This window comes from Anomaloglossus baeobatrachus, chromosome 8 (assembly GCF_048569485.1).
Source record: "Anomaloglossus baeobatrachus isolate aAnoBae1 chromosome 8, aAnoBae1.hap1, whole genome shotgun sequence".
Classification (NCBI taxonomy): domain Eukaryota; kingdom Metazoa; phylum Chordata; class Amphibia; order Anura; family Aromobatidae; genus Anomaloglossus; species Anomaloglossus baeobatrachus.
Genome location: NC_134360.1, coordinates 118,052,050 through 118,065,720, shown reverse-complemented (window position 1 = coordinate 118,065,720; position 13,671 = coordinate 118,052,050). Strand labels below are relative to the sequence as shown.

General features: G+C 46.6%; 1 protein-coding gene across 1 annotated transcript in view; it reads right to left on the bottom strand.

The window, feature by feature from the left end:
* Positions 1–203: 203 nt before the first annotated feature.
* Positions 204–13,671, bottom strand: part of FOXRED2 (FAD dependent oxidoreductase domain containing 2) — a 422,513-nt gene continuing 409,045 nt past the window's right edge. The window contains exon 9 of the mRNA XM_075321966.1: positions 204–688. Coding sequence (XP_075178081.1) covers positions 498–688 — 191 coding nt within the window. The 3' untranslated portion in view covers positions 204–497. The remainder of the gene's footprint in view (positions 689–13,671) is intronic.

Sequence of the window (13,671 nt, the reverse complement as noted above, 5' to 3'; positions counted from 1 at the left end):
ACTGGTCAGAATTGCAAAATTTGGTCTGGTCATTAAGGTGAAAATTAGCTCCGTCACTAAGGGGTTAAATAGAGTTGTTTATCAAGATGAGTTTTTGAGGCAGTGTATTTTCAGAATTGCATTAGATGTAAAACACTTGCAAGTGAAAGCACATGTGATCCACACATAAGTATATCAATAAAGTTTGTCAAAGCCAAACACTAGGAAGTATCAAAAACAAAGCAGCTTTATTTAACACATGACAAATTAACAAGTGACAAAAACTGCATGTAAAAAAAAACAAAAACACAAATTGCATGAAAAAAATGTACTGAAAAATGCAATAAAAAAACAAAAATTGCAATAACCTCATTTACTTAATTCTGCAACATCAAATACTCATTGAGGGAACGTAGCCTAATGTCTCCTTTATCTAAAAGTACATTTGTTAGTGACAAAAGTGCAATAACAGGAGACAACTTGTCAAGTAAACAACTAATCAATTGAAAAATGAAATGTCATAGTTCATCTTTCCTGTTAATCTGGCTATATGGTATAGAAGCCTTAACTTCCCTTTCCACTGTAAATTCAGGATGATTATTATATTTCCTTATTTCATCTTTTCTCTTGAGACCTTGGCTCTGGAGATATACCTGCTGGCAAAAAATTGGCAACTTCTGCTGTGTCAATGAAAGGATGAAACAGGAATCTGCAAAACAAAAGAAATCTCAAACGTCAAATAAATAATTGTATAATACTGTTACAAAACCAATAAAAAAACCAATTCTCTATTGGAGACTTATTTTAATTTTTCACTAAAGGAAGCTGAGACAGAGGATAAAAGATGTAATTACGTACTGAACAGTAAAACACTGGGTAAAACTGCCGCTGAAAGATACTGTGTATGGATGGATGGCAAACTCAACTTTACTGACCAGTGTCAGGCAGTTGCTGCCAAAGCTAATAAAATAATGGAATGCATTGAAAGAGGCACAGATGCTCACAAGAAAAAAGTTTTCCCCCATACAAGTCACAAGTGCCACCACACTTAGAATCCAGTGTCCAATTTTGGTCTCCAGTATATAAAAAAGTGGGAGCGTGGCCAGATGCTGAGCGGATGCTGTTAAGGCCCCGTCACACTAAGCAACATCGCTAGCAACATCGCTGCTAACGAACAACTTTTGTGACGTTGCTAGCGATGTTGCTGTGTGTGACATCCAGCAACAACCTGGCCCCTGCTGTGAGGTCGTTGGTTGTTGCTGAATGTCCTGGGCCATTTTTTAGTTGTTGCTGTCCTGCTGTGAAGCACAGATCGCTGTGTGTGACAGCGAGACAGCAACAACTAAATGTGCAGGCAGCAGGAGCCGGCTTCTGCAGAGGCTGGTAACCAATGTAAACATCGGGTAACCAAGAAGCCCTGTCCTTGGTTACCCGATATTTACCTTCGATACCAGCCTCCGCCGCTCTCACTGCCTGTGCTGCCGGCTCCTGCTCTGTGCACATGTAGCTAGCTGCAGGACACATCGGGTTAATTAACCTGATGTGTGCTGTAAGTAGGAGAGCAGGGAGCCAGTGCTAAGCATTGTGCGCTGCTCCCTGCTCTGTGCACATGTAGCTGCAGCACACATCAGGTAATTAACCCCATGTGTGCTGTAAGTAGGAGAGCAGGGACCCAGCGCTCAGTGTGCGCTGCTCCCTGCTCTGTGCACATTTAGCTGCAGCAAACATCGGGTAATTAACCTGATGTGTGCTGTAAGTAGGAGAGCAGGGAGCCAGCGCTAAGCATTTTGCGCTGCTCCCTGCTCTGTGCACATTTAGCTGCAGCACACATCGGGTAATTAACCCGATGTGTGCTGTAGCTAGGAGAGCAAGGAGCCAGCGCTCAGTGTGCGCTGCTCCCTACTCTCTGCACGTGTAGCTCCGTGCGGTGGTAACCAAGGTAAATATCGGGTTGGTTACCCGATATTTACCTTAGTTACCAAGCGCAGCATCTTCCACGCGGCGCTGGGGGCTGGTCACTGGTTGCTGGTGAGCTCACCAGCAACTCGTGTAGCCACGCTCCAGCGATCCCTGCCAGGTCAGGTTGCTGGTGGGATCGCTGGAGCGTCGCAGTGTGACAGCTCACCAGCAACCTCCTAGCAACTTACCAGCGATCCCTATCGTTGTTGGGATCGCTGGTAAGTTGCTTAGTGTGACGGTACCTTTAGTGTTGGCTCCTGCTGCTATGAGTATCTAAAGCGTCTCAAAGCAATCAATCTCAGCTGGAAACCCCTGATAAGGGAAGATACAGACAGCAGAGTACCCCAGGCAGCTATGGGTCGGGTTACCAGGAGGAGGGAGGGTGTGCCAGGCAAGATATCAATCTTTGCACCAGTCCCCAGGGAAAACCAAGACGGCCACCGCAGCCCTAATCTTATGGCTGAGGATGCTTCAGCGTGCTACAAAAGGTCTGATTCAGATCTATCTGGTCAGGACACGCCAAACAAGAGGTCACAAACCCTTAGCGAGGTCACAAACCCTCAGCTTGGTGCGGCAGCACCTCCCCCAGACAGAGAGTATGATTATCTTTGCAAGCAGCATCCTTGAGAGACTTCCAGGCTCACATCAAGTATTTACAACCCCTGATAACAGTTAGAGCTCAGCCCCCATAACAGAGGCCACCATAATTCTGAATAGTCTCGGATACAGCGGGACAGTCCCGATTTTGAGCCTCTGCCTCGCTGTCATGGCTGGGAGCCTACTTCTCCCGCAGTGCAGTTTTAAGCAGCCTCCACACCCCGGCACTCTGCTGACCACACCCTTTGGATGCTGGCCACAGTCTCTGGATACCTAACATGCCCCCTCTTGCTGATGGCTACACCCTCTCTCGATACTGGCCATACCCCCTTTGCTTGCCCCTGTTACCCACGATCCTCACATGTGACCAGCTCATCTCCACAGCGCGCCACTTCACAAACTTCTGTTCTGCAACTGCTTTAATCTGAACCAGTAACAGAGAGAGTGCAGTGTGCCTGTAGGAGAAGAGAGCAGTGGAGCTTCCAGCACTTGTGTCTTCTCAGGTCCCCCCTGTACTTGCAATAGAAGAAGCAGACATATAGGGGACTCAGAGAAAGCAGCCAGAGGAGCTCTCATTCGCTGCTGCTGCTGCTGGGTGTTTATCAGTGATACAGAAGGGTAGAAGAAGCAGCCTGATGCTTCTAAGGGCCTGTGCACACTATCAGGGTTCACAGTGTTTTGGATGCAGCATGTTTTCACTGCGTTGAACAGTACAAGTATAGCGCCCCTGAGGTTTCAGTCTCCACAGAGGTACTGCATCTCAGCCAGAGGTGTTGTGCTCCACTCTGGGTACGGAAGAGGTCATCCACCGGTATGCACACAAAACACACAACATCTCAATTAGCAGCTCTCCACCGGGTCAGGGTTAGGGCTTGGTTCCATTAATGCTATATATAGCCACCACTGGTGATGTTTCCTCCCTCCCAATAATCCAACAGGGCCTGGAGATGGAGTCTAGTGAGTTGGGGAGACGGTAGTGTCCAGGAGAGTTGGAAGGAAGCAGTGGAGAAGTGAAGACCTGTGGTCTGGAGCTGGTGCAGCTCGACCCAGGCACAAGACAAAAGGGGTCCCAGAGACCACGGGAAGTGCGCTATACTCCCATGGCCTTGTTCCACAGACATCATATTAGAGTGGAGGGACTTGGCTACCAAACGGGAACTCGTCCCTAGGCTACAGGTGAAGAACCAACGTGCTTCGCTAGTAAAACCTGAGGCTGAGGACCATCTAGTACCAAAGCCAAACCAGCACACGAATCTGCTGGAAGGTGACCATATAGGACCAAAGGGACAGAACTTCATGCCACCCTACAGGGTCCGCGGACACCGACTCAGGGCACTGTGTGTGTAGGCGCAGGACAGGCGGGTACAACTTCAATCCAAGAAAGAGGGGAGGAAAAAATCCAGCACATAAGTAAAAATACCTATTTATTCCAACAATTTAAAACATTGATACATGTGCTTGACAGTTGGGAGAGAAGTTGGGAGAGAAGTCAGCGCAGGAAGACGACCAGGGAAGGTACATAAGAAAGGTGCACTGGTCTTGACCTCCGAACTACCCGGGATCGACTGGAGCCCATCACTGTGAAATCCAGTACTCTAAAGGCGGTCACTGACTAGTCGTGTTACATAGGAACCTGCTACAGTGAGTAAACACCTTAAACTACATCCCTGTGTCGCTCCGTTATTCACCTGCGCCTCTAGCCCTGCATCCCCTCCATCACCTACTACTACACCCATCCGCCCTGGGGTCCAGCTCTACCTGTGGAGAGCTATACCAACTAGGCTGTGTCACCATCTGCCCCAGAGGTCCAATTCTGCAGCGTCAGCTATCTCTGGCCGAGTACCACAGGTGGTGTCACGAACTATCACCCCAATCATCATCCCTCTCTTTGCTTTAACTGACACCGCCGGGGTCATGGAGTTGGGCCATGCCGCCACTGCAGCGTTCCAGAAAAGGAACTGCGGCCTGGTAACGAGTAACCCCCACGGCTCCGGCGCGGGTGTGTCACAGGCCCAGTGGATGGATTTATAGAATTCCATGCAGACTGTGCATCTTTTCTCCGTAACATAAATTGTGAAATGCAGCTCAGCTTTCTGAGCTGCAGGATGTCAATGTATGCTGCAGAGACTAAAGAGTCCTCAGTGCAGAGAACAAAGCAAAAGTGACCTGAACCCTGACTATGGGCACAGGCAGCTATGGTCTCCTGTGGAGAGCGCTCGCAACCCTACAGAAGAAGACATGCTGTGTCCAGGGCACAACATGTCCTGATCATATGCATGTACCCTTACACCAGCGACCACACAATCGCCTTCCTGGCAGCACAGAGCTGCTGGCTCCTGGCTGCACATCCAGTTCAGCTCTGGGCACAAAAAAATAATCCCTCATGGAGTCCCAGGTCCCGAAAAATGAAAATGTTACGAGTCACAGAACATAGCAACTTTTTCTTTACAAATCTCAATTTTATTCTGTACGTTTGGTAGCTGCGTACTCGTACTGACCTGGGGAATAATACTGACAGGTCAGTTTTACCATATAGTAAACATGGTAAAGAAAAATCCCAACACTGCACTTTTTTTTTGTTTTTGGAATTTCAACTCACTTTGATTTTTCTCCCTGTTTTCCAGTACAAATTGGGACACGATTAATGATACAACTCATCCAACAAAGCCCATCTCATATGCCTATTTGATGGAAAAATAAAAAGCTATGGTTCTTGGCAGAAAGGGAGGAAAAAACGAAAATTAGCCTGGCCATGAAAGGATTTTGGGGGTTGTCCAGGCCTGAGGTCACTGTATGTGATTGCAGACTGTAGAGCCCTCATAGTGTCTCACCACTAGTGGTCACCTGTCCAGCAAGCACAGCTCATGTGCTGGCGCTAGGAGGATTCAAAAGTCTGACTTTAAAGGGAACCTGCAGGTGCAATACGCACCCAGAACCACAAGCAGTTCTGGGTACATATTCCTAATCCCTGCCTAATCACCCCTGTATACAGTAACATAGATAAAGGTATCTTTAGAAAAGGTATTTCCAAAGATCTTTTATCTTATGCTAATGAGCACAGGGACTGGTCCCAAGGATGTTATATCACCCAACTAGCCGTCCTCTTAGTACACCCCTGTAGGCATGCTACTATGCTAACATGCTATTCAATTCAGCATCACCAGCAGTGATGCGCGTACCTGTGTCCGCTGTGACCGTGCTTCTGAATCCCCGACACTATGCAGTATGAAGCCAGGTGTGCATGTCCCAGCTTCAGGGAGGTCTATAGAACATGACTGGAAGTGCCGGGCATTCAGTAAAGCGGACTCAGGGACGCGCGTCACTGCTGGTGATGCTGACTTGAATAGCATGTTAGTACACCCCTGTGGGTGTACTAACATGCAAGAGGGCAGACTAGTCAAGGGATATAACACCCTTAGGACTAGTCTCCACTCTCACAGCATAAGATAAAACATCTTTAGAAATACTTTTTGTAAATATCTCTTTATCTATGCTAGTTTATATATAGGGATGGTTAGGCAGGGATTAGCAATATGCATCCAGAACTGCTCGTGGATCTGGGTGCATATTGCACCTGATAGGTTCCCTTGAAGGCTTTGAACACACAAGTGTATGGCATGTGATGCAAGAGCATAGGATGTATTATGCTAATGACCCTTATCACACTGCACTCCGGTGTCATACAAGTGCAGTGTGATGTTTTTCTCATACCCATAGACTTGTATGGGTGCGAGTGAATACGGATCGGGTTCCACCCGCAGCATGTTATGATTGTTTTCTTGGTCCGATTAGGGTTGAGAAAAAAAAAATCACAGATGGGAGTGACCCCGTAGAGTAACATTGGTCCGAGTGGAATGCGATTTTATTTTCATCGCATTCCACTCGGCCCATTTAACTCGCTGTGTGTCCTAGGCCTAAGGGCGGCTTTGCACGTTGCGACATCGCAAGCCGATGCTGCGATGTCGCATGCGATAGTCCCCGCCCCCGTCGCAGGTACGATATCGTCAGCTTCACATGCACTTCACATGCACTCACCTGCCCTGCGACCGTCGCTCTGGCCGGCGACCCGCCTCCTTCCTAAGGGGGTGGGTCGTGCGGCGTCATAGCGACGTCACACGGCAGGCGGCCAATAGCGGCAGAGGGGCGGAGATGAGCAGGATGTAAACATCCCGCCCACCTCCTTCCTTCCGCATATCCTACGGAAGCCGCGGTGACGCCGGTAGGAGATGTTCCTCGCTCCTGCGACTTCACACAGAGCGATGTGTGCTGCCGCAGGAGCAAGGAACAACATCGGACCGTCGCGTTATGGATTACGCCGACGCTGCACCGATGATACGATTACGACGATTTTGCGCTCGTTAATCGTATCATCTAGGCTTTACACACTACGATGTCGCATGCGATGCCAGATGTGCGTCACTTTCAATTTGACCCCACCGACATCGCACCTGCGATGTCGTAGTGTGCAAAGCCCGCCTAAGGCTGAAGTTCCAATAGCATGTGACTCCCGGGAGGATCGCACTGCATCTTCCGGACTGGCCAGCGGCTCTCCTGACAAGAGTGTGTCCCCTTCATGTATTTCTCTGCAGCTGCACGCTCCTTTCAGGAGAGCGGGCGGCTGATGTGAGCAGTGTAATGCGATCCATGTGCAAGTCACATGCAAGTGTGACTCCAACCTAAACTCAAGCCCGGACAACCTCTTTAAGACCAAAAAGAGTTATTACATATTAACCCCTTCACCACCTGGCGAAGCCATAACTGTTTATGTTTCTCTGAACAGCACGATCCCGGGCGGGAATGGCACGATCCACACCAGTGGGTTTTAGATTGCGCTGTCAGAGTTTGACAGCATGATCTAGCTAGATAACAGGCACAGGTGGTTCTCCAATCTCTGATCCACCTGCGCCTGATAGCTGCACATGTTGATTGATCAGATAAGCAGACATCTGCAGGGAATAATGCTGACTTGCCATGCAAGCCTACAATAAAGGGCCAGATACAACCGTAAAGAGCTTCTCTACTACCTAGACACCCTATTTTCACTTTCTCATGAGCCAGATCAGACACCCCCATACTCCATACTTTGCACTGACGAGGGGCAAGCACCCCGAAACACCGTGTCTGCAAATTGGGATTCTGATCTGGCTTACATATCCTGAGTCATATTGCAAAGGATTGTTAAAAATCCACTTGTGACTTTTAGGATCGCTACTTCCAATAGGTGGCGCTGTGCTAGAGTTTGTCTCCTTTACTGGAGAGACAATATGAATATTTCTTAGAGGGGCGTGGCAGCTATAAGTCCCCTTACTTGGCAGCCAGACTGGCTTGCAAAGTCTCCTTAAGGAGAATAGTGTTCCCCCGTGGTCCCCACATAGCTTTCTCATGAGCCAGATCAGACACCCCCCATACTTTGCACTGACGAGGGGCAAGCACCCCAAAACACCATGTCTGCAAATTGGGATTCTGATCTGGCTTATATATCCTGAGTCATATTGCAAAGGATTGTTAAAAATCCACTTGTGACTTTTAGGATCGCTACTTCCAATAGGTGGCGCTGTGCTAGAGTTTGTCTCCTTTACTGGAGAGACAATTTGAATATTTCTTAGAGGGGCGTGGCAGCTATAAGTCCCCTTACTTGGCAGCCAGACTGGCTTGCAAAGTCTCCTTAAGGAGAATAGTGTTCCCCCGTGGTCCCCACATAGCTTTCTCATGAGCCAGATCAGACACCCCCATACTTTGCACTGACGAGAGGCAAGCACCCCGAAACACCGTGTCTACAAATTGGGATTCTGATCTGGCTTATATATCCTGAGTCATATTGCAAAGGATTGTTAAAAATCCACTTGTGACTTTTAGGATCGCTAATTCCAATAGGTGGCGCTGTGCTAGAGGATTGTCTCCTTTACTGGAGAGACAATTTGAATATTTTCACTTTGTCTTACTGGTGCAGTTTCAGAGACATCGGCGCTGGGTTTCCTGGGACTCTCGTGACATTATGCAACGTGAACCCTGCAGTCTCTTAAATTTCTCTTACTTCGGACAAAAATGACATCCAGAAGAAATGAGAACTCCTGCTGCTCTCCTACTCTTTCCTGATGTACATTACGTGTGCAGGAAGTGAGAGTGGCGCAGCCACATGTGACATTGTGCCAACAATGCTGGAACAATGCCAGGACTGGACGGGAGTATGGACTGGTTTTATTTGTCTGAGTAGTGGACGACCCCTTTAAGGCTACTTTCACACATCCGGTTTGAGCCCTGCGGCTCAATCCGGCTGTGAAAACTATGCAACGGATGCGGCAAAAACACCGCATCCTTTGCATAAGTTTTTACATGCAGCCCGTCCGTTTTTTTCCGGTTGCGGCATGCTACTGAGCATGCGCAGTGGAAAAAACCGCATGCGGCGACCGGATGTGGTTTTTTCCGCATCGCGCCGCATTTGGCCTCCATAGGTATGCATTGTAAAATGCGCCGCAGCGGCCGGATGCGGCGCGATGCGGTGTTTTTTGCCGGAGCAAAAAACGTTGCAGGGGACGTTCCATACGGCCGCCGCATCGGCTAAATCTGCCGCATGCGGCCAAAACCGGACCGAACGCAAGCCCCTGCGGCACAATACGGCACTAATGTAAGTCTATGCAAAAAAAAAAACGCAACCGGCGTTACAAAAGCCGGTGGCGGTTTTTCTGCAGAACGCCGTATTGTGCCGCAGAGCAAAAATCCGGATGTGTGAAAGCACCCTAACTCTGCTGCCCAGTACTCACTTGTGTCTCTCCACACTCATTGTCATATCAGATAGTGAGTCCACTCCACATTCTCATTATAAAAAGCCGAAGTGGTTTTTTTTTGTGGGATTAGAGATTTGGTGTTCTGTCTGGCCTCAGCTTTGACAGTGTCCACCTTTCTGAGGTGGGTACAAAAGTGCAATCTACCATGCTCTGTGCACACCTCAAGGTGGACGCTGCCAAAAATGAGGTTAGACAAAGCACAAAGTGACTCTGTGTGCCGGCCCCATCACTTCTGTTAGAATCCTATTTTTCAACTGACATGTGACAAACACACAATCTGAACATCACCTTAATGTGACAGGTCCACTCTGCTTTAAGGTAAAAATTGTACAAATAATATTAATGTGCTGTTGGTTAATTGGGGCAATTCAAGGTATTATCAGGGATTTTTTTTTATTAAGGGGCTAAGAATGTTCAGGTGTGGAGTCACTAAGAAAAGGGAACCAGCACGATCTGAGAGTGGCATGCATCATATAAAAACTGCAAATTCACGGATTTACTGTATTCCAACTGTACTATAATACAAAATGAGATTTTTAGCAAACAATTGATTAATTCTTTGAGCCACCCCTGCCACTTCATGGCAAATCTCGATAGGGGGGTCCTACTCTATATAATGTATTTCATGTGCCATGCGGCCTCCTAGATAAGTAAATTAAAAGCAGAACCATATTGCAGCACACATACCTGTAACCTATATATAACCGCTTCCATGTCGAAAAAAGAGGCTACTGCAGATAAAATATACACCAAGAACACAGTACACAAAAAAGAAGAAAAAGAGTATACCTCAACAGGGATCACCACAAGACTGAATTTATATAAATGTGAAAATCTTTATTACACAAGCAAAAACACACTTCTCTCCAAGCTGGGAGTGAAGAGCACACATAAGGACTGGTTAAAAACATTTAAAAAGCCATAGGCATTCCCCAAGACGCCAAAACCCTATGCATTGGACAATAATATAGCAATACAATACAATATTTCTATAATCCTCTCTTAGATCAGTCTGGTACAAAGTTAGAAAAATTATTCGTGTCCACTCTTAATAGTGTGTAGTTCTTACAACAACTGTGGGATTTTGTACTATGCTTATTTGATGCATAGATGCTATTGTATCTGAAATAGCCATATGTGTTATTTGCAAACATTATGTCTTGCTAAATTACATTTTGCTCGCATGTGCTTTATAATGTTGTAAGAACTACACAGAGTGGACACGAATAATTTTTCTAACTTTGTACCAGACTGAAGAGAGGATTATAGAAATATTGTATTGTATTGCTATATTATTGTCCAATGCATAGGGTTTTGGCGTCTTGGGGAATGCCTATGGCTTTTTAAATGTTTTTAACCAGTCCTTATGTGTGCTCTTCACTCCCAGCTTGGAGAGAAGTGTGTTTTTGCTTGTGTAATAAAGATTTTCACATTTATATAAATTCAGTCTTGTGGTAATCCCTGTTGAGGTATACTCTTTTTCTTCTTTTTTGTGTACATAATACAAAATGATATTTTTAGCAAAAAAGATCAATTCTTTGAGACTTCTAGCAAACAATTGATCGATTCTTTGAGCCTTTTAGCAAACAATAAGTGCTGCTATAAACAGTTTTACTTTATCATATGTGAGGCCGTATGACACATTTTAAATACAAAATATTTTAGAGTAGGTAGGACTGCCCCAAAGAGATTTGCCATGACGTCGAGGGGTAGCTCAAGAAATTGCAATTTTTTCCCAAAAATCTCAAATTTATAATAGTACAGTTCGGAATTTTTAATGCAGTGCACATCTTATAATACATGCCATTTTGAGTTTAGCTGGCTTTCTTGTTTTTTTTTTTGTGGAGTCACTAACTACCTGCCTGTTCTGCCCAGCGCTGATCTGTGCTGCGATCATGGACAGTTCCTGCCGCTGATCCTGCCGCTTCCATTCACCTCACTGTGGAGAGAGGTGAGGGTAATGTTTCGGAGTCGACTATCAGGATTTTCGGTAGGGGGTACTCTAGCGCCGGGACTACGGCTACTTTACTCTCGATGGGGTTATCACAGGTGGTTGGTCCCAGCTTCGTGCCCTGGGCGCTCACTCTGCGGCTGGGGAATGGGGTACAGGGATGATTTTGGGGATATACGTGACGCCACATGTGGTGTCTGGTAAGCGGGATATACCAGCGCTGCCCGCAGCCGACCTTTGAAGCGATGGTGACGGCAGCTTAAGACCTCTCAGCTCCCCACAGGTGGCGCTATTTTACCTCAGGACGGCGTGTCGCTGACCAGGAGGGAAGTGACAAAGCGGTGATGGCTGCCTTCTTCTCTGATGTCGCAGGGGCCTGTCGAACGGCGGAGAGATGACACACTGAGTCCACATCAGCTCAAACAAGTCCTTTTTACTAGCATCTGGTTTGTTTCGCGCAGTAACAGCAGAAACAGTTCGGTTACCAGAAGGCCAATGGTCACAAGTTTTGGAGGAGATTTAATGACAGAGTCTCTCTCTGAGGTAACCTTTCTTTGTCTCTTTCTCAGTCCCTTCTCTGAGGGCTCTGTGACTCCCTCTTTAACCCACTTGTTAGTCTCGTCACTGGTTTTCCCAGGGGTCTGATGTTGCACGATTTCTTTATCTATCCCTACAATGTGCAATACAGGGTAATATTGTGGTACCGTGTTAGCCAGAAAAATGAATTGAAATACTATGTCCCAAGAATGACAAAAGTATTTTAGGAGTGATACCTTTATAGGCTAACCAGAAAAATTATATTAGCAAGCTTTCAGAGCACAGAGGCTCCTTCTTCAGGCAAATTACAAAAAAAATTGTAATTAGCCTGAAGAAGGAGCCTCTGTGCTCTGAAAGCTTGCTAATATAATTTTTCTTGTTAGCCTATAAATGTATCACTCCTAAAATACTTTTGTCATTCTTGGGACATAGCATTTCAATGTATCTATCCCGCAACAGCGTCGTGAACTCGGCTTGGGGTTAGTAGTCAGACTCTTGATGGGTACCAGGACTCCTCTCATTTTGGATCCCAGGTTAACGGTCAATGGTTTGGGGATAAACCTGACAAACCTCCTCGGTTCCGTTATACCGGTGTCGACCTAAACTCTTCAGCCAGCTCTCACCAGACCTAAAGCGTCCCCTTTCCGTCTGGGTTACCCCTTTTCCTGTGTCTTTCTTTTCTTTTGGGGTACCCTCGCTCAGGACGTCAGGCCTATGTTATTTCTAGCCCTTCTTTCCGTCATCAATTTACTCTCGTCTCGTCTTGTCGCTCCTTACTGACTGACTGTTAACTGACTAATTGTCACCCAGTCCTCCTGTCAATCACGTCGTGTCTCACGCTCAGCTAGGCTCCACCCCCCTATGGACCTACTATATAAACAGTCCCAGGAATATGAAGGTAGGGGCTGCTGAGTCAATGTTAATCAATGTAATATAAGACTCTGCATTTCCTCTCTCTTTAACCTGCGACCAAAGGCACTGCACCTTGATGCCAAGGTGCTGTATTCCCCAATAGCACCTAACCACAGGGGCGCCACACTTCTCATGATTTCAGCACACATGCAGTAACAGTAAGTTGCCCGTATTCACCAACTCCTCCCATTATTCAAAAGCATAATATTATTACAGATATTGTATCTAATAGAGCGGATCTGTCATGAAGTCTGCAGTTTTGTACATGGGGCAGATTTAGGTGACAGTTTTGCTGTAAAAACAGAATTTTGTGGTTTAAAATATTCTAGTTTAAATGTATCACCACCAAGTTTGCATTTAGATTTTAATTTAGTAGATAGAAATAAATCTATGTATTTGTTTTAATTATTGTGTCTAAAACAATGATCGGCATTGCTGAATGGGTGTGATTAGAGGCGCGGATATGGGCATGGCTTAAATATTTGCCGCAGCACGCTTTGTGTGCCGCAGCCTTTGTCCCTCTTTCCCTGCTTTAAAAGTTGGGAGGTATGGGCCACTCAGAAGTTTCTCTTGGGGGATTTGAAGCAGGCCATACACAGGGACATCACTTCAGCCTTTACTGCACTGCAGAAAGACATAGCAAATATTAGTGATAGAACCTCACACATATAGGAGAAGCTTGAGGAATTCACCACAGCCCATAACCAACTTGTGTACGCACATAAAGAGGCAGATAAGCAGATCATCGCCCTGAAGTTGAAGCTGGCTCACCTGGAGGACCACTCCAGGTGCAACAATCTGCGCCTCAGAGGGATCCCGGAGCGCGTGACTGCAGATGCGCTGAGGGAGTTCTAACGCACTTCTTCACTGCATTGAACCCCGACACAGAGTAGCGCGATCTTTTAATAGACAGAGCACAGAGGATCCTGAAACCCAAGAGCGTCCCTAACT